The sequence below is a fragment of the Salvelinus alpinus genome, chromosome 22 (assembly GCF_045679555.1).
Source record: "Salvelinus alpinus chromosome 22, SLU_Salpinus.1, whole genome shotgun sequence".
Taxonomy (NCBI): Eukaryota; Metazoa; Chordata; class Actinopteri; order Salmoniformes; family Salmonidae; genus Salvelinus; species Salvelinus alpinus.
Genome location: NC_092107.1, coordinates 22998535 through 23020461, shown reverse-complemented (window position 1 = coordinate 23020461; position 21927 = coordinate 22998535). Strand labels below are relative to the sequence as shown.

Genomic DNA, 21927 nt, shown 5'->3' with positions numbered 1-21927 from the left:
TCCAAAATGTGTCATTCTTCCAAAGAGAATCTCTGCTGCTATTACATTCAATGGAGGATATGGTTGATGGTAACATCCTGTTGGTGTGGGCTTTTCGGATTCTTCTGTGGGGTTTAAGAGGTGCCACCACCTACTGTACGTAGTGTGCATTTCTCTAGTATTGACAGTGTTGTAGTGAGAGTATGAATCATAGACTGTAGCATATATCAAGACTTAATAATGCAAAAAATATATATTGTCTTTCAAATGAACCCATGGCTAGATTGCTTGATGAGGTTTTACAGTGGTCCTCTGAGTGGGGGCTACCTGCCAGAGATGCAAATAACATCTTAAATGGCAAACTCTGCTCGCGCTCTAGTGGTAGGAATTTAAAGCCTTGGGTATAGGGAAATGGCAAATATCAAGCCAGAGGCCTTCTTTTGCGTACTGAAGTATTTCAAGATGATAGGTTTGTTTGCTTTTGAGATTGTGCGTAGTAGGAACAGTGTGTGCACAGGAAAAAGCCTATAGGAAATAGGAGGCCATCAATGCTCTATTGTGTGGGTGCTATTATTTCCTACAATTGACAAGAACTTTTGAACATCATCTTGGCAATTACTTACCCCAGTTCTGGCTTCAACTTCGACTCATTTGCCCTGGGCTCTCTGTAATTCCAACCCAATTTTGGGGCTACCAAGAGGAAACTCCGGCGTTACAGAGGCAAGAGGGTGGATCCTAGTGAGATGAAGGCAAATGGTAAACAGGCCACCTCTTCCCTCCATTCTACTCGCCAGTCACTTGATAATTATCTGGATGACTTCCAATCGTGGATTTACCACCAACGGGACTCTCGAAACTGCAATATTCTTTGCTTTTCTGAAACATGGCTCTCCAACTTGATGGATTCTCCATTCACCGGGCGGACAGGACAGTGGAGTCTGGGAAATCGAGGGGGGAGGTTTGCCTCTTCATCAAAACCAACTGGTGTGCTTACTCCAGCGCGGTGGAAGTGTTCACCTGTCTTGGAATACCTGATGGTCAAACGCTGACCCTTCTACCTCCCGAGGGAGTTTGCGTCTGTTATCATGACTGCTGTATACATTCCACCTCAGGACTAAAAAAATAACAAGCGAACTGTACAAGGCTATAAACAAGCAAGAAAACCTGTATCCAGAGGCTGCTTTTCTGGTTGCCACCGATTTTAATTCTGCGTCACTAAGACACGTGATGTCCAACTTCCATCAACACATCTCCAACGGCACTAGGGACGATAAAGTCTTAGACCACTGCTATTCTACCTACAAGCAAGAATACAAGGCCCTCCCTCGTCCACTATTCGGAACATCCGATCATGACTCCGTACTTCTGCTTCCTGTTTACATACAGAAAGCACTCGCTCTGTTGAGAAATGGCCACCGGAATTAGAGATTATGCTACAGGACTGCTTTGCACTGCTTTGCTAGCACTGATAGTAATATGTTTCGAGACTTCCCCGATTGCATTGATGAGCTAACCACCTCTGTCACCGGCTTCATTAGAAAGTGCATTGACTACATTTTCCCCACAGTGAGGGTTCCCTGCTTCCCCAATCAAAAGCCCTGGAATAACACAGAGGTTGAGAACAGGGCTACCACACAGAACTATCGTAGACAACCCTGAGGCTACGCCGACAGGAATAAGTACAAGTCCCACAATGACCAGTTGGCAGGCATATTCACAATCATTTTCAACCTTTCTTAGTACCAGTTTGTAATCCCCACATGTTTTAAGATGATCACGCTCATTCCTGTCCCCAAGAACTCTAATGCTTCATGCCACAATGACTACCGCCCTGTAGCAGCCACTTCTGTATTCATAAAGTGCTTTGAGAGGCTATTTATGGCACACATTAACTCCACAATCCCAGATACCCTCGACCCACTCCAATTTGCATACAGCCCCAACAGATCCATAAATTACGCAATCTCAACATAACACTGGCTTTGAGTAAGGCCAATGTGTCTATGTATGCGGGTGACTCAACACTATACACGCCAGCTACTACAGCAACTGAAATGACTGCAACACTTAACAAAGAGCTGCAGTTAGTTTTGGAATGGGTAGCAAGGAATAAGTTAGTCCTAAATATTTCCAAAACCTAAAGCATTGTATTTGGGACAAATCATTCACTAAACCCTAAACCTCAACTACATCTCGTAATGAATAATGTGGAATTTGCGCAAATTGAGGTGGCTAAACTGCTTGGAGTAACCCTGGATTTTAAACTGTCATGGTCAAAACATATTGATACAACAGTAGCCAAGATGGGGAGAAGTCTGTCCATAAAAAAGTGCTGCTCTGCCTTCTTAACAACACTATCAACAAGGCAGGTCCTACAGGCCCTGGTTTTGTCGCACCTGGACTACTGTTCAGTCATGTGGTAAGGTGCCACAAAGAGGGACTTAGGAAAATTGCAGTTGGCTCAGAACAGGGCAGCACGGCTGGTACTTAAAAGTACACGTAGAGCTAACATTAATGAGATGCATGTCAATCTCTCATGGCTCAAAGTGAAAGAGTGATTGACTGAGCCAACTCCTCGTGTTTACCATGGGGAGCTTGTAACTGGTCAGGCACGTCTTATGCAGAGATGCACACAGTGTCTCCAGTTCGCATTCATAGCCCGGTGCGCTCTATTCCAGCTCCTCGCATTTGCCGGGCTAAAATGGGCATCCAGCCAGGACGGATGGTGCCGGCTCAGCGCTCCTGGTCTCCAGTACATCTCCTTGGGCCAGGATATCCTGCGCCGGCTCTGCATACTGTATCTCCGGTGCGTCTGCACAGCCCAGTGCGTCCTGTGTTAGCGCCCCGCACTTGCCGGGCTCAAGTGAGCATCCAGTGTTCTTTCTTTAATAAAATAAGAATGTACGCATACCACGCTGCACCTTGGTCCGATCTTTATGACAAACGTGACAAGTGAAGACATCAAAACTATGAAATAACACATATGGAATCATGTAGTAACCAAAAAAGTGTTAAATAAATCAAAATATATTTTATATTAGAGATTCTTCAAAGTAGCCACCCTTTGCCTTGATGACAGCTTTGCAAACTCTGGGTATTCTCTCAACCAGCTTTATGAGGTAGTCATCTGGAAAGCATTTCAATTAAAAGGTGTGCCTTGTTCAAAGTTAATTTGTGGAATTCCTTAATGCTTTTGAGCCAATCAGTTGTGTTGTGACAAGGTAGGGGTGGTATACAGAAGGTAGCCCTATTTGGTAAAAGACCAAGCCCATATTGTGGCAAGAACAGCTCAAATAAGCAAAGAGAAACGATAGTCCATCATTACTTTAAGACATAAAGGTCAGTCTATTCAGAATATTTCAAGAACTTTGAAAGTTTCTTCAAATGCAGTCGCAAAAACCATCAAGCGCTATGATGCAACTGGCTCTCATGAGGACCACCACAGGAAAGGAAGACCCAGAGTTACCTCTGCTGCAGAAGATAAGTTCATTAAAGTTACCAGCCTCATAAATTGCAGCCCAAATAAATGCTTCACACAAGTAACAGACACATCTCAACATCAACTGTTCAGAGGAGACTGTGTGAATCAGGCCTTCATTGTCCAATTTCTGCAAAGAAACCAGTACTAAACGGCACCAATGGGAAGAAAATACTTGCTTGGGCCAAGAAACACGTGCAATGGACATTAGACCAGTGGAATGTGGAGTCCAAATGTGGAGTCCAAATGTGGAGTCCAAATGTACGATTTTTGGTTCCAACGGCCATGTCTTTGTGAGATGCCTAGTAGGTGAAGCATGGAGGAGGAGGTGTGATGGTGTGGGAGTGCTTCGCTGGTGACATTGTCAGTGATTTATTTAGAATTCAAGGCACTCTTAAACATTATGGCTACAACAGCATTCTGCAGCAATGCGCCATCCCATCTGGTTTGCGCTTAGTGGGACTACCATTTGTTTTTCAACACGACAATCTCCAGGCTGTGTAAGGGCTATTTGACCAAGAAGGAGTGTGATGGAGTGCTGCATCAGATGACCTGACCTCCACAATCACCCGACCTCAACCCAATTGAGATGATTTGGGATGAGATGGACCGCAGAGTGAAGGAAAAGCATCCAACAAGTGCTCAGCATATGTGGGAACTCCTTCCAGACTGTTGGAGAAAATGCCAAGAGTGTGCAAAGCTGTCATCAAGGCATTGAAGAATCTAAAATGTAAAATATATTTTGATTTGTTTAACACTTTTTTGGTTACTACATGATTCCATAAGTGCTAGTTTTGATGTCTTCACTATTATTCTATAATGTAGAAAGTAGCAAAAATAAAGAAAAAACATTGAATGAGAAGGTGTCCAAACTTTTGACTGGTATTATACATGTTGTCGCTGTTATTAGGCTAACAGAAGAACACATATCTTTGGACAGATCCAGGGAGGCCCGCCACGAGTCCCAGGGATTGCTGGTGGTTATAGGGACAAAGAAAGTCCCTTCCTGCCGCTGGCAAGTTGAAATAAAATAGAATGGATAGTTCATTCATAATTGAATAGGCTAGGCAACTTATTGGAAATGTCAGAATAATTGGGATACCAATAGCTACTGTAGGCCAAATGCATTTCATTTTAATTTCAAAGTTCCAATTAGTTGTTTACTCACATAAATCCTGCATATTATTGTTAAGAAAAAGGATCACTTCCACGGTGGAGGGTTCAGGCATGGTTCTCCTTTTGTCTATGGTCCAGCTTGCCGCGTCGGATACTCATTCACTGCTGCTGCTGGCCCGGGACGCAAATCACACTTCTCGCCAACTTGGCTAGCCGTGAATATACTGTGCTCTTTTGGACTTCCCCCAGCCAAACATATCTCTTTTGTCTGCCATCACAGGCCTCTGTTGTGTATCTTGTCACGTCGTCATCATCTTCTTTTTTCCCACTCTGAAAAGTCCAACTCTCTTCTCTTGGCGGGTTGTGGCACAGACGCTTCGTATTCTGTAGGCTCCTCTGATGGTGGCACGGCCATGGATTGTAAAAGTTTGCGCACATGGTCAAAGACATCTTGCCTGTCTTGGGCGGGCAGCATCCTCAACTGGTTAAATTTGCAGGTCATTATTTTGCCTCTCTCTCTGAGGGCCTCTTTCTGCGGGCCTCCAGCTTCTCGTGCACTTCATTGTACATGTCCTGAACAGAGTTGAGGGTCGGGTACACCGTACTAAACCTTGTGTCTCCCATCTGCAGCTGGATCTTTGAGAGTTGCGCAGCCAGTCCAGACTGCTTGACATAGCTGTAGAGAGTGGTTGCTCATAAGCACATCATAAACTTTCAAACCCGTTGCATGGCAAATAAGATGCCGATGGAAAGCTATATGAATGCATTAGGTCTACATTATTATTATTATTATTATATTGGCTATATTCATTATATTCCTAAATGCACTGTTGCTAAAGGTATTACATGTTTATATAAAGCAAAATAATTAGGATAACATACTGCATTGTATTTATTTTGCTTATATCATCATGTCATAAGTAGCCTACCTGACAAGTAACTTTACTGCGGTGAGCGTTTCAGCAACGTCAGGTGCATCGATGGCCAGTGCTGCTCCCTCAAGGCCATGTCACAGCACCGCATATAGAACTTGGTTCCCGGCAGTCCAGTCTCTGATATGGCCGAAGGGCTAGAACGATGTTGGAGCCCTGGTCAGTTACCCAAACAATTTTGCTTAAAATGACGTAGCGTTGAGGCCAAATTTGGTCACTAGCAGCTTCACTATTTCCCCCGGTTTTGGCATCTTCTGCTGGAAACTGTGCTGTGGGTCAGGTTGGAAATCTGGAAATCAGCAGTAGTATAACGGCATATTATCGTCAGATAACTAAGCTGCCGATAGTCATCAGTCCGTATGTCAGGGTGTTTGTTTTCTCTGTCAGGGTTTCTCTCTTTTCGTCTGCCAGGCTCAGACATCTGGCGGAGACAGTCTGGTGGAGGGGCAGAACAGAGGTAGCATGCACCTCCCCGTAAGTAGCCAGCACATCAATAAGCTTTTGGGCGAGCTCGTCAAAGCCTGTCCCTTCTACAGTACAGGATCAAACATCCTTACAGCAAAAACTGACGGATTTGTCAGGTACCGACTGCTTTACTTTAAGTGGCACAGTTACGTTTTTGTTAACAAATGCAGACATAGAGGTTTGGCCTGGGGAAGAGGCCGTTGCACCAGGGCATCTGTTAAAATGGCACTACAGAGAAGACGTACCAGTTGTCTTGCTGTCATACTTTAAAAATGCCCCGCAACCTTTGCATTTTTCAATGCCAGAGGATTCGCCAGTGGTTTAACAACCAGGTCAAATGTTTTCCAGAGATCAGACTTCCCCTTTCCCTCCTGAGCAACCAATATACATTCGCCTGTGGCAAGACCCTTCTTCACATCCTTCGCATCCATTTTGCTGTGTTATAACAGTTTTCTGAGGTTATAACCAATTTATTAATGCAATTATGAGTGGCTGTCCTATGGTCCGGCCCTACCTTATCGGTCATGCCCTACATGCACGGTGCATGCACTACATGCAAGTGCCACATGAATAGAGCATGGTAACGGTTGAAGGGAAATGGTTTTGCTGTCGAAACAAATGAGGGATTTCATTAACAGAACTTTTCAGTAAGAGAAACAACAAGTAAAACAATGAATAAAATGACTGTAATTGGGTATAGCGTCAGCAACATGGACAACGGGATACACACTGTTGCTGGCTGCACTGCCTGTCCTGCTCATTGACAGAGAGGAGGAGAGAGACAAGGTGCTGCATTTCATTTTTTTATTTTATGTACACAGCCAGACAAGCCCGAGCTGGAGGCCCGGCTTGGAATGTCAACTCTACCCCTAACCTTGATCCTAATGCTAACCCTAACTCTGAAGAAACAAATACCCATGTACTTGCAAGTGGGGGAACAAAATACAGTGAGGCAGTCCCCTGCACCTCTCCATGTATATGTATGTTTATGTATCTGTGTCTTTCAGAAGGCTAAAAAAGCATAAGTCAAATTTGGCTGGACCAATAAAGTGATCTTAAACTTAAACAATTCTGCCACTATTGTCCTTTGTATCATGGCCATCTGCTGATGACCTGTTTTAACGCTGCTGTCTGTCTGTCCCCCGTGCAGGGTCCAAGTCGCGACCGTTCAGTGAGGAGTACAAGCGGATCCCTCCTCCCAAGCCAAAGAGGAACCCTAACACGCAGCTGAGTACCTCCTTTGATGAGTCCTACATCCAGAATCATGGCAACAGGAAGGAAGGAAGGAGGGAAAAGTCCTCATCGCAGAGCCAGAGCCCAAGCCCAGCCCCAGACACGGAGGATGAGGACGAGCCTGTCTACATCGAGATGGTGGGTAACATTCATAGGGACCTGAAGCAACGCCTCCTGGAGGACGAGGACCAGAGTGAGTCGGTCTATGAGGAAATGAAATACCCCATGTTCGACGACATGCTCCAGGATGCTAAGTGGGAACAGGACATGGAGCAGGGTCGTTCCTCCTCCTCCCACACCACCCCCCGGGGGTCCCTCTGTGACATCCCCGCCCCCTTCCCCAACCTGCTCACCCACCGGCCGCCCTTGCTGGTCTTTCCGCCAGCGCCTGCCCAGTGCTCGCCTAACTCGGATGAATCACCCCTCACCCCGCTGGACGTCACAAAGCTGCCCATGCTGGAGAATGTTGCCACTGGGTACACCAACAAGCCCGGGGGGGGTGCCTCACCCACGACCTCTGAGGCTCCTCCCCCCTCCTCCTCCCCCCACCACCGCAAGGGGGAGAGAGAGAGAGACAGGAAACGAGAACGGGAGAAGGATAGAGAGCGGGTAGAGCGGGATCACCAATTCACCCACACTATCACTGCGTCTGGTCGCTCCTCTGCCCCTCCCATGCCCTCCACTCTCTACAAGGCATCGGCGTCGGCCCATGGGTATCCCAGAAGCCATTCCGCATGTCCCTCACCTGTAAGCATGGGCCGCTCGATCACACCGCTCAGCCTCAAGCGCCCACCACCTTATGACGCCCTGAAGCTAGGCGGCAGCATGCCTCGATCCACCTCCTCCGTTGCGCATGTCGCCAAGAGCTCGGTTGGTAAGGAAGGGGGAGGCAAACTGAGTAACTCTTCTTCGGCCCACAGCTCCATGCAGAATGTGTCGCGTTCCCGCACCCCTACAAGCCCTCTGGATGAACTCACCAACCTGTTTACCGGTGGACGGAATATGCTAAAGAAGGGATCGGGAGGGAGGAAGGTCAAGGAGTCCGCTGAATGTGAGTGCCTATGATTAGGTATTGGCACATACAGTATTTTGTGCATGAGGGATAAATTGTCTCAAATTATCTATGTAAATTCAGACTGATAAAAAGTTGCTAAAAGGTATTGAATAAATTCACACATGGATTATCTGTCTCCTGACCAGAGACCATGAGAGATACATAGAGAGAGACAGGCCATGTCAGAGAGAAAAAAGAGTGAGAGAGAGAGGCAGTGTCAGAGGGAGAAATATAGAGAAACAGTGTTGGGAATAGAGGAAAATACACAAAGAGATAGGGGCCAGTGTCAGAGGTGTTTTCAAGACATTCAAACATTCATAGATGACCAGCAGGGTCAAATAATAATCACGGTGATTGTAGAGGGTACAACAGATCAGCACCTCAGGAGTAAATGGCTTTTCATAGCCGAGCATTGAGAGGTTGAGACAGCAGGTGTGGTAGAGATAGAGAGAGGGAGGGAGGGAGGGAGGGAGGGTCGGTCGAAAAAACAGCGCGTCTGGGACAAGATAGCATGTCTGGTGAACAGGTCAGGGTTCCATAGCCACAGGCAAAACAGCAGAAACTGGATCAGCAGCATGGCCAGGTGGACTGGGGACAGCCAGGAGACATCAGGCCAGGTAAACCTGAGGCAGTCCTGAGGCATGGTCCTGTAGAGATGAGTCAGAACAAGCCAGAACTGTGCGATATAGTAGGGAGTTGTGGTTTCCAACAAACCAATATTCGACATAGTTTAGTGCAGAGCACGTGGCAATAAACTACAATGACCATAATGCATTGCTCACCCGCTTTGGTGTGTCAGGTAGCCTAGTGGTTAGAGCATTGGGCCAGTAACCAAATGGTTGCTGGATTGAATCCCAGAGCTGACAAGGTAACAATATGTCATTCTGCACCTGAGCAAGGCAGTTAACCCACTGTTCTCCGGGTGCCGAAGACTTGGATGTTGATTATGGCAGTCCCCCGCACCTCTCTGATTCAGAAGGGTTGGGTTAAATGCGGAAGACACATTTCATTTGAAGGCATTCAGTTGTACAACTGACTAGGTATCCCCCTTTCCTTTCCTTACTTGTCAGGGAGAGAAGAGAGAACGCACAAGAGGGAAAGAAAGCAGTTGCTTTGCGAGGTACAGTATCTCTACCTGAAAATACATGATCTTAGTCACTGGTTACCTAAAATATATATTTTTAAAACATGTTTTAAAAAACAAAAGCCTATGCAACATTAACTTATATAAAAAAAAGTCTAAGTCGTTATTTAATCAAATACATTTTGCATCTACTACTATAGCCCATAGAAACCCATTGAAAAACAGTCATAACTGGCAAAAAAGTAAAATAAATAATCAGGAATAAGGTTTTGAAGTGTCTGTTCTGTATCTAGGAGATAAGAAAGCTCAGGAAATACAGTTAAAGTCGGAAGTTTACATACACCTTAGCCAAATACATTAAAGCTCAGTTTCACAATTCCTGACATTTAATCCGAGTAAAAATTCCCTGTCTTAGGTCAGTTAGGATCCCCACTTTTTTTTTAAGAATGTGAAATGTCAGAATAATAGTAGAGAATGATTTATTTCAGCTTTTATTTCTTTCATCACATTCCCAGTATGTCAGAAGTTTACATACACTCAATTAGTATTTGGTAGCATTGCCTTTAAATTGTTAAACTTGGGTCAAACGTGTTGGGTAGCCTTCCACAAGCTTCCCACAAAAAGTTGGGTGAATTTTGGCCCATTCCTCCTGACAGCGCTGGTGTAACTGAATCAGGTTTGTAGGCCTCCTTGCTCCCACAAGCTTTTTCAGTTCTGCCCACACATTTTCTATGGGATTGAGGTCAGGGGCTTTGTGATGGCCACTCCAATACCTTGACTTTGTTGTCCTTAAGCCATTTTGCCACAACTTTGGAAGTGTGCTTGTGGTCATTGTCCACTTGGAAGGCCCATTTACGTCCAAGCTTTAACTTCACGACTGATGTTTCTTCAATATAGCCACATCATTTTCCTTATTCATGATGCCATCTATTTTGTGAAGTGCACCAGTCCCTGCTGCAGCAAAGCACCCCCACAACATGATGCTGCCACCCCCGTGCTGCACAGTTGGGATGGTGTTCTTCGGCTTGCAAGCCTCCTCCTTTTTCCTCCAAAACATAACGATGGCCACACAGTTCTATTTTTGTTTCATCAGACCAGAGGACATTTCTCCAAAAAGTACGATCTTTGTCCCCATGTGCAGTTGCAAACTGTAGTCTGGCTTTTTTTATGTCGGTTTTGGAGCAGTGGCTTCTTCCTTGCTGAGCGGCCTTTCAGGTTATGTCGATATAGGACTCGTTTTACTGTGGATATAGATATTTTTATACCCGTTTCCTACAGCTTCTTCACATGGTCCTTTGCTGTTGTTCTGGGATTGATTTGCACTTTTTACAACAAAGTACATTCATCTCTAGGAGACAGAACACGTCTTCTTCCTGAGCGGTATGATGGCTGCGTGGTCCCATGTTATTTATACTTGCAAACTATTGCTTGTACAGATGAACGTGGAACCTTCAGGTGTTTGGAAATTTCTCCCAAGGATGAACCAGACTTGTGGAGGTCTACAATTTTTTTCTGAGGTCTTGGCTGATTTCTTTTGATTTTCCCATGATGTCAAGCAAAGAGGCACTGAGTTTGAAGGTAGGCCTTGAAATACATCCACAGGTACACCTCCAATGGACTCAAATGATGTCAATTAGCCTATCAGAAGCTTCTAAAGCCATTACATAATTTTCTGGAATTTTCCAAACTGTTTAAAGGCACAGTTATTTTAGCGTATGTAAAATCTGACCCACTGGAATTGTGATACAGTGAATTAGAAGTGAAATAATCTGTCTGTCAACAATTGTTGGAAAAATTACTTGTGTTATGCACAAAGTAGATGTCCTAACCAACTTGCCAAAACTATAGTTTGTTAACAAGAAATTTGTGGAGTTGTTGAAAAACGAAATTGAATGACTCCAACCTAAGTGTATGTAAACTTCCGACTTCAACTGTATTGTGTATGGGTTACCTTCAGACGAGTCCCGTGACACTTGTGAGAAAAAAAAACTGAGATTACCAGTGTGTATGTGAGAGTCTCCCCTTTCCACATAGTTGTCATACTAGTTTGAAGGCCAAACCGTTCGTACGCTACTGTTTTCGCAAGAAGATCAATTTTCGGGACGTCTCATTCTCTGACAAACATAGCTGTATATCGGCCACCTTCCACCGCAGTTGCGGAAGGCCGACATTGGCAGATGTGGATTGAAACGCAGCCCATGCAAAAAAACTGATATCTCTAGCTTAAATTGACATTCTGACGGGCATTTTTTTTAAATTATGTTACTTGAAGGGGGTGTCAATAGACTCTTCAGGATTCAAAACTGTTCTGTAAACAATGAGGTTTGTGCAGTAGGCTATAGGCCTATGTTGGCTTTGGTTGAATTGCCCTTCCAATGGTGTTCTTCTCAGACCATTTAGAAATTATATATATTTTTTAAATGTATATGATCACAATGGTAATAGATTATTTGTTGTATTCGTTGTGAGACACGGCGGAGTGAGCATAATAATTTGCCTTCTTTATTTTACTGGACTGATGGCATGCATCTGATGGTCGGAGGGTAGGGAGGAAAGGAGACTGCCTCTCACCTGTCACCGTTCCTCTGCTCTCCCTCCTTGCGCTGAGAAAAGGGGACACAGTCATCAGTCCAGCTGATGTGGTGCATCATGTTGTTACACCTACGACCAGAGAAAGTGAAATATTCCTCGATACTAATAAAGAGACATGCTACTAATAATAACAACGCAAGCTTATTGAAACACTTCGTTATACTCATTCATTGCATCTCCAGTGCTGGTTGTAGCATGAGTGCAAGTAGGGAGAACATGCATTCTATGATTTACAGTGGCTTTGGAAAGTATTCAGACCCCTTGACTTTTTCCACATTTTGTTACATTACAACCTTATTCTAAAATGGATTAAAAAAAATATATCTACACACAATACCACATAACGACAAAGCAAAAACTGTTTTTTAGACATTTTAGCAAATTTATATATGAAAAAAAATATTTATCACATTTACATAAGTATTCAGACTATTTAGTCAGTACTTTGTTGAAGGACCTTTAAAAGTGATTACAGCATCGAGTCTCTTGGGTATGATGCTACAAGCTTAGCACACCTGTGTTTGGGGAGTTTCTCCCACTCTTCTCTACAGATCCTCTCAAGCTCTGTCAGGTTGGAAGCTCTATGGACAATTCCTTGAACCTCATGGTGTCACGGTTTTCTAAAGTCAAACAGGACAAGGAGAGTAGGACGAAGGTGAGTATTTATTTACAAGTTTAAACGTAGAGGTAGAAAGATCCAGGTGGCGGAGCGGACAGCGGAGGTGAGTTGATGGGAGTGAATAGGCAGATCCAAGGGAGTAACAGAAGCCACCGACGACCAGGTAGGGACGGGATGAGTGTTCCGGGTGAATGACTGTAGACAGAACAAACGGAGGTAAGTTCAAGACAAGCAAGACGTACAAAACAACAAAACAAACTCTATCAAACTGGAGGCTGATACGCTGGCACAACATACTGTTCATGGCTAACGATCCGGCAGGGAATGGATGTCAGGTCAGAGCTTATGAAGTGGAGGGGTGATGATCAGGACCAGGTGTGCAGATAGCTGATGGGATACAGGTGCGGGTAATCAGATCTCCCAACTAACTACGTCGCCCGGCAACCAGACAGGGTGCGTTCCAGGACACCGGAAAAACACTCCAGGACAGAACACAGGCAAAAACAGACTCAGGAAGCGGGATTCGTGACACATGGCTTGGTTTTGCTCGGACATACACTGTCAACACACTGTCAACTGTGAGACCTCATATAGCCAGGTGTGTGCCTTTCCAAATCATGTCGAATCAATTGAATTTAACACAGGTATTATCCAATCAAGTTGTAGAAACATCTCAAGGATGATTAGTGGAAACAGGATGCACCTGAGCTCAATTTCGAGTCTCATACCAAATACGTATGTAAATAAGGTATTTTTATTGTTTAAAAATGTCCACAAATCTCTAAAGTTTTTGCTTTGTCATTATGGTGTATTGCGTGTAGATTGTGATTTCTTTTTTCATCCATTTCAGAATTACTCTGTAACTTATCAAAATGTGGAAAAAGTCAAGAGGTCTGAATACTTTCCGAAGGCACTCTATAAAAGTGTTGAAGAAACTATTGACAGCTCTTTGTTGTATTAAATGAGTCTCTCTCTAGTCAGGGTTTTAAACGTTTTGAAATCTCACTGTATCAACTTTGCTGTCCGCTCGAGGCTTGTTTTTACAGTCTATGGCTCGATGAAACTGTGCAAACACAGTAATCTGAGCTATCTGATTGGTCGGCAGTAGGCCTATAGCTGCATTTAATTTTCTCTCTGGGCCTGCCGGGTTTGCAGAGTTCTACCTTCAGACACATTAAATGGTTAAAAATGGGAAGTCATTAAATAATACAAATATTTTATTAAAGTCAATTAACGTGAATACATTATGGTTAATAAGTGAGAAGCAGTAATGGGCAGTCACTACCATCATGTGATTTTATTTAAAAAAATATTCTGTGTTGTTTACAGCATTCAATCCACATAATGCATATTGCATCTACTGTACTGTGTAAAAATCATAATCAAAAACTGTGATAATTTTTTCAACATCGAACCGAAACCGAACCGATTAAAAAAAAATACTAATCGCTCAGCACTAGTGTGTGTGCCCGGATGTATCAGAGAGCCAGCGAGATGTGGAGAGAGACAGCAGACAGTGTGTGCTGTGGGATTGTGGGATTGAGGGTGCATGGAGGAGGTCAAATCAGCGGGTGGTGTTTGTGCATGGGCACTGTCAGCAGTGTTAGGAGTATGTGTCCAGCAAGGAGAATTAGCATGAGCCTAGAACTTCTGTGACACACTGCCTCTCCCATAAACCTGTCATGATGCAGATCACAAGCACGGGCACACACACACACACAGAAAGACTCCCTCAATCTCACACACTCATCCCCCCCACACACATGCAAACTAAGAATAAAAAAGCAACTGAAGTACTCAATTTAAAAACACGTTCCAAACCAGTTCTCAATGAGATTATTAATCCCCACTTGGAATCCTGGAATCCTGTTAGATAGGACCTTTATGATCCTACCTTCATGATAATCCAAGATGGCGTAGCAGTCGGATGTGTCTTTGTCCTGTCTGTCCCGTGTAAATAGTATTCGTATTTTTCGTATACATTTCGTATATATTTTAATTTCACTTTCCATCTAGGAACTGAATATACATTCCGCCTCACCCAATGTGGTACGGACCTGCTATTTTTTTTTTATACTTTAGAACCGTAACCCCAATCTGAAGCTAGCCAGATAACTAGCTACTAGCTAGTAGTCAGTTAGCCACTGCTGCGGTCTTCGCCCTTAACTCGGACACAGCCAGCTTCAATACCGGGCCAATACCTGCCAGTCTGCAAGCGCGATATCAACCCAGAGCATATAGGACTGCTTTTTCTCTACCACATCACCGGATTCCTGACGCAAGCTCTGGACAATTACACCGTATTATCACAGCTAGCTAGCTGCAACCGAGTGGCTACTACTGGCTAACACCTCTGTCCCGAAGCAAGCACCAGTTAGCCTTGAGCTAGCCTCGAGCTAGGCCCATCTGCCGGCTAGCCGAAGAGGTCTACCAGCGAATTCTTGGGCTACAATACCTCTTTTGCCAATTGGACTGGACCTTTTTTTTGCAGACACAGAGCCCTGCCAATCCATCACAACTGGTCTAAATCAGCTACAAGCTAATTTAGCCATTTTTTTGCCGCTGCTAATAGCTTTTACCTTCTGCACAGACACCAGCCCTGTTATTAGCCTGGATATTACTCACCAATTTACCAGCATCGGACTGTCTCTCGACAACAACGCCGGATTCCTGCCGTAATCCCTAAGCCACTACTTCTGATCCTCACAGCTAGCGCAGTTAGCGCCACTGCCACGAAGCTAGCACCAGTTAGCAAACACAATTCTACAATTCACAACCTCTCTTTCGCCATTCGGCTTGGATTCTCTGGATTCTCTGTCGACACGACCACGTCTGAGCAGACCCCCTCCGTCTGAGCAGACCACCCCCCGGGCTACTAACTTTAAACGCCGCGTGCTAGCTTAGTGGAGGCCTCCCTGCTCCATCTACGGCTGCCCCCTGGACACTATGATCACTTGGCTACATAGCTGATGCATGCTTGACTGTCCATTAATTCACGGTACTCCATTCTGTTTATTTGTGTTTTATCTGTCGGCTCTGTGCTTTAACTCAGGATCTGTGTGTAGTTAATCCGACCCTCTCTGCCTAGTCGTCGCCATTTTTACCTGTTGTTGCTGTGTTAGACTAGCACCCTGTTATTGCTGCTGTTATCTTACCTGTTGTTTTAGCTAGCTCTCCCAATCAAGACCTGCAATCACTTTATGCCTTATTGTATGTCTCTCTCAAATATCAATATGCCTTGCATACTGTTGTTCAGGCTAGTTATCATTATCATTGTTTTGGTTTGCAATGGACCCTGTAGTTCCACTCTCCGTACCTCTGATACCTCCTTGGTCCCACCCCCCACACATGCGGTGACCTCACCCATTGAGACCAGCATGTCCAGAGATACAACCTCTCTTATCATCACCCAGTGCCTGGGCTTGCCTCCGCTGTACCTGCGCCCCTCCATACCCCTGTCTGCACATTATGCCCAGAATCTATTCTACCACGGCCCATAAATCTGCTCCTTTTATTCTTTGTCCCCAACGCTCTAGGCGACCAGTTTTGATAGCCTTTAGCCGCACCCTCATCCTACTACTCCTCTGTTCCTCGGGTGATGTGGAGGTAAACCCAGGCCCTGCATGTCCCCAGTCACCCTCATTTGTTGACTTCTGTGATCGAAAAAGCCTTGGCCTCATGCATGTCAACATCAGAAGCCTCCTCCCTAAGTTTGCCTTACTCACCGCTTTAGCACACTCTGCCAATCCTGATGTCCTTGCCGTGTCCGAATCCTGGCTTAGGAAGGCCACCAAAAATTCTGAGATTTCCATACCCAACTATAACACTTTCCGTCAAGATAGAACTGCCAAAGGGGGAGGAGTTGCAATCTACTGCAGAGATAGCCTGCAAAGTTCTGTCATACTTTCCAGGTCTATGCCCAAACAGTTCGAACTTCTAATTTTAAAAATTAATCTCTCCAGAAATAAGTCTCTCACTGTTGCCGCCTGCTACCGACCCCCCTCAGCTCCCAGCTGTGCCCTGGACACCATCTGTGAATTGATCGCTCCCCATCTAGCTTCAGAGTTTGTTCTGTTAGGTGACCTAAACTGGGATATGCTTAACACCCCGGCAGTCCTACAATCCAAGCTTGATGCCCTCAATCTCACACAAATCATCAAGGAACCCACCAGGTACAACCCTAAATCCGTAAACATGGGCACCCTAATAGACATTATCCTGACCAACCTGCCCTCCAAATACACCTCTGCTGTCTTCAATCAAGATCTCAGCGATCACTGCCTCATTGCCTGTATCCGCCACGGGTCCGCGGTCAAACGACCACCCCTCATCACTGTCAAACGCTCCCTAAAACACTTCTGCGAGCAGGCCTTTCTAATCGACCTGGCCCGGGTACCCTGGAAGGATATTGACCTCATCCCGTCAGTTGAGGATGCCTGGTCATTCTTTAAATGTTACTTCCTCACCATATTAGACAAGCATGCTCCGTTCAAAAAATGCAGAACCAAGAACAGATATAGCCCTTGGTTCACTCCAGACCTGACTGCCCTCGACCAGCACAAAAACATCCTGTGGCGAACTGCAATAGCATCGAAGAGCCCCCGCGATATGCAACTGTTCAGGGAAGTCAGGAACCAATACACGCAGTCAGTCAGGAAAGCAAAGGCCAGCTTTTTCAAGCAGAAATTCGCATCCTGTAGCTCTAACTCCAAAAAGTTCTGGGATACTGTAAAGTCCATGGAGAACAAGAGCACCTCCTCCCAGCTGCCCACTGCACTGAGGCTAGGTAACACGGTCACCACCGATAAATCCGTGATAATCGAAGACTTCAACAAGCATTTCTCAATGGCTGGCCATGCCTTCCTCCTGGCGACTCCAACCTTGGCCAACAGCCCCGCCCCCCCCGCTGCTACTCGCCCAAGCCTCCCCAGCTTCTCCTTTACCCAAATCCAAATCCTCCCTCAACAACTTTAAAAATCTGCTATCCGAGCAGCTAACCGATCGCTGCAGCTGTACATAGTCCATCTGTAAACTACCCACCCAATTTACCTACCTCACCCCCCATACTGCTTTTATTTATTTACTTTTCTGCTCTTTTGCACACCAGTATCTCTTCTTGCACATGATCATCTGATGATTTATCACTCCAGTGTTAATCTGCTAAATTGTAATTATTCGATTTATTGCCTACCTCATGCCTTTTGCACACATTGTATATAGATTCTCTTTTTTTCTACCATGTTATTGACTTGTTTATTGTTTACTCCATGTGTAACTCTGTGTTGTCTGTTCACACTGCTATGCTTTATCTTGGCCAGGTCGCAGTTGCAAATGAGAACTTGTTCTCAACTAGCCTACCTGGTTAAATAAAGGTGAAATAAAAATAAATAAATAAACGTTGCTGTGGATGTCGCAGATTGAACCAGATTATAGAGCAAGTGCGCCACAGATTATAGTAAACTCTCATGAGGACCTCTTCACCATCAACCACATACTGGCATGCAAGGCAAGCCACACGGTAACGCACGGCAAGGCAACCCATAAGGTGCCCTAAATGGGATCAAGAGGGTAAAGTCTGATTTCTGTGTCTAGAATGGCACTGATTTAGGTTAAATCCATTGATTTCAGTTTTTATGAAATAATACACAGAGCTTTTTAATGTTTGGTGTCCATATTAGGAATCTATTCTTCACAGCATTATATTCTTCACTATAATTCTGTGTTGACTTGCCGGGCTGATACCAGTCTCCTGTCATAGGACTTGGCTGCGCTTGTCTTATTGTTTTATTGTTTCTGATTGGCGAAGGCCTTTGCTCTGGTGCCAGGGGGAGATATTTTGGGCCCTCTGATTGGCTGCGATACCTCAACGAAGTTCTGTGCACCCAATAAAAGTATAACCTCCAGGATCCAGCAGCATGGGGCTAGAGAGGCAGGGGAGGTTAGAAGATTCTGGAGCATAGCAGTGTAGCAGCAGTATAACACAGCATGGCTGGGCTATTTATAGGCCTGAAATTGCATGCATCCTGAGACTCACAGCACAGCACAGCACAGAGTGTAGCAGGAATAGAACACGCGAACAGGAATAGGAACAAACACATGGCACGGATGATAGTCGAGAGTCGTAGTGTTTACCCACATGGAAAATATGTATACAGTACCAGTCACAAGTTTGGACACACCTACTAATTCAAGGGTTTTTCTTTATACTCTCTGGTACAACGCTAGCGTCCCACCTCGACAACAGCAAGTGAAATTGCAGGGCGCCAAATTCAAAACAACAGAAATCCCATAATTGAAATTCGTCAAACATACAAGTATTACAAACCACTTTAAAGATAAACTTCTTGTAAATCCAACCACAGTGTCCGATTTCAAATAGGCTTTACGGCGAAAGCACACCAAACGATTATGTTACGTCAGCGCCTAGTCACAGAAAACCATACAGCCATTTTCCAGCCAAGGAGAGGGCTAACAAAAGTCAGAAATAACGATTAAATTAATCACTAACATTTGATGATCTTCATCAGATGGCACTCACAGGACTTCATGTTACACATTAAATGTGTGTTTTGTTCGATAAAGTTATTCTTTATGTCCAAAAACCTCATTTGAAATTGGTGTGTTATGTTCAGAAATGCATTGTCTCAAACAAACATCCGGTGAATGTGCAAAGAGCCACATCAAATTACAGAAATACTCATCATAAACATTGATAAAAGATACAAGTGTTAAACATACGAATAAAGATAAACCTCTCCTTAATGCAACCGCTGTATCAGATTTCAAAAAGGCTTCACGGCGAAAGCACACTTTGCGATTATGTTAGGTCAGCGCCTAGCCACAGAAAACAATACAGCCATTTTCCAGCCAAGGAAAGGTGTCACAAAAGTCAGAAATAGCATTTGTTACGAATCCCTTTGGCCCGACAATCTAGGGGGGATGCTAATGGGACCCGTAACACAACTCATGCAAATTATTATAGTGACAACGTAAGTGAGAACAAAAATAACCACAGACAACTAAATTACTACCGTCAAACACTCAAGGTTTATTTAAAAACACACGGTAATGGGGGGAGCAGGAAAAGGGGCTGAGCGGGACCCAAGGAATGAAAGAATAAGCCAAAAACACCCCTAAGCTAGACTAGCCTACTTCACAAACAGCTAACTAACTAACCAAAAATACAGGGGGTGGTCCGCCCAGTTCTAACTAGTGTTTATATAACAAAGTTTACCTACGGGTAGTGTATGCCCAAGGGCGACTTGTCTGGTTACCCCCTTTTCCCACCATCAAACAAACACTCAAACACCATAACCAAAACAATACTCACAGGTGGGGACAAAGTGACGTGTAGATGCAAAACACACAAGCCATCTACAGACAGAAGGCATTTACAAAAGAGATTGAGCTGGGGAGAAAACAACTGACAGGGGTTTTAAACCAAGGGAAAGGGACTGTGATTGGGTAAGGGAAAAGGAGTGGGTGTCTTCCGATTAGCGACTGATTGATGACTGATTGGGGAATGATTATTGTCACCTGTGAGTAGGGGAGAAGGAGAGAAAAGAAATACACACAGGATACACACAGAACACTTGTATCCGTAACAGCATTAAAATTAATCACTTACCTTTGATGATCTTGATCTGGTGGCACTTCCAGGTCTCCATGTTAGACAATAAATGTTTGTTTTGTTTGATAATGTCCCTCTTTATGACCAAAAAGCTCCTTTTCGTTCGCGCGTTTAGTCCAGTAATCCGAATGCACAATGCGTGGGCACTAAATCCAGACAAAAAGTTTTTTTAAAGTACAATAAAAGTTCTTAGAAACATGTCAAACGATGTTTAAAATCAATCCTCAGGTTGTTTTTGTCATAAATAATCAATAACATTTTAACCGGACAAAAGCTTCGTCAATAGAAAAGGAGAAACAAGAAAGGCGCGCTCCCGATCACGCGCTTGGCTCATGTCTGGAAATTTCCACTGTTCTCTCATTGAAAGTGCTGTATCTCCCTTATTTTCAGAGTAAAAGCCTGAAACAATGCCTAAAGACTGGTCACATGTAGAGGAAGCCATAGAGCTCGTGAACTGGGTCCTAAGTCTTTGTATGGTGGATAGGCTTTCAATGGAAAACAGCCTTTCAAAATAATAGTACTTACTGGTTGGATTTTCCTCTGGTTTTTGCCTGCCATATCAGTTCTGTTATACTCACAGACATTATTTTAACCGTTTTGGACACTTTAGAGTGTTTTCTATCCAAATCTACTAATTATATGCATATCCTAGCTTCTGGGCCTGAGTAACAGGCAGTTTAATTTGGGCACGCTTTTCATCCGGAGGTAAAAATACTGCCCACTGCCCAAGAGATGGTTATTTATACTATTTCCTACATTATAGAATAATAGTGAATACATCAAAACTATGAAATAACACTTATGGAGTCATGTAGTAACCAAAAAAGTGTTAAACAAATCAAAATATATTTTAGATTTTAGATTCTTCAAATTAGCCACCCTTTGCCTTGATGACAGCTTTGCACACTCTTGGCATTCTCTCAACCAATTTCACCTGGAAAGCTTTTCCAACAGTCTTGAAGGAGTTCCCACATACGCTGAGCACTTTTTGGCTGCGTTTCCTTCACTCTGCGGTCCAACTCATCCCAAACCATCTCAATTGGTTTGAGGTCGGGTGATTGTGGAGGCCAAGTCATCTGATGCAGCACTCCATCACACTCCTTCTTGGTCAAATAGCCCTTACACAGCCTGGAGGTGTGCTTTGGGTCATTGTTTACAATTGGCTCATTCATCCCCCTCCTCTCCCCTGTAACTATTCCCCAGGTCGTTGCTGCAAATGAGAACGTGTTCTCAGTCAACTTACCTGGTAAAATAACGGAAAAATAAAAATAAATAAATAAAAAATTGTCCTGATGAAAAACAAATGATAGTCCCACTACTGTGGTAGCCATGCTGGTTAAGTGTGCCATGAATTCAAAATAAATCACTGACAGTGTCACCAGCAAAGCACCCCCACACCATCACACCTCCTCCTCCATGCTTCACGGTGGGAACCACACATGCAGAGATCATCAACCGTTCACCTACTCTGATTCTCACAAAGACACAGCGGTTGGAACCAAAATTCTAAAATTTGGACTCATCAGACCAAAGGACAGATTTCCACTGTCTAATGTCCATTGTTCTTGTTTCTTGGCTCAAGCAAGTCTCTTCATCTTATTGGTGTCCTTTTGTGGTGTTTTTTATGTAGCAATTCGACCATGAAGGCCTGATTCACACATTCTCCTCTGAACAGTTGATGTTGAGATGTGTCTGTTACTTGAACACTGAAGCATTTATTTGGGCTGCAATATCTGAGGCTGGTA

The 21927-nt window shown here is 44.2% G+C and overlaps 1 protein-coding gene across 1 annotated transcript in view; it reads left to right on the top strand.

Annotated features, from left to right (window-relative positions):
• The window catches only part of nyap2a (neuronal tyrosine-phosphorylated phosphoinositide-3-kinase adaptor 2a), a 131146-nt gene that overhangs the window by 66244 nt on the left and 42975 nt on the right, over positions 1 to 21927 (top strand). The window contains exon 4 of the mRNA XM_071359545.1: positions 7121 to 8254. Coding sequence (XP_071215646.1) covers positions 7121 to 8254 — 1134 coding nt within the window. The remainder of the gene's footprint in view (positions 1 to 7120; positions 8255 to 21927) is intronic.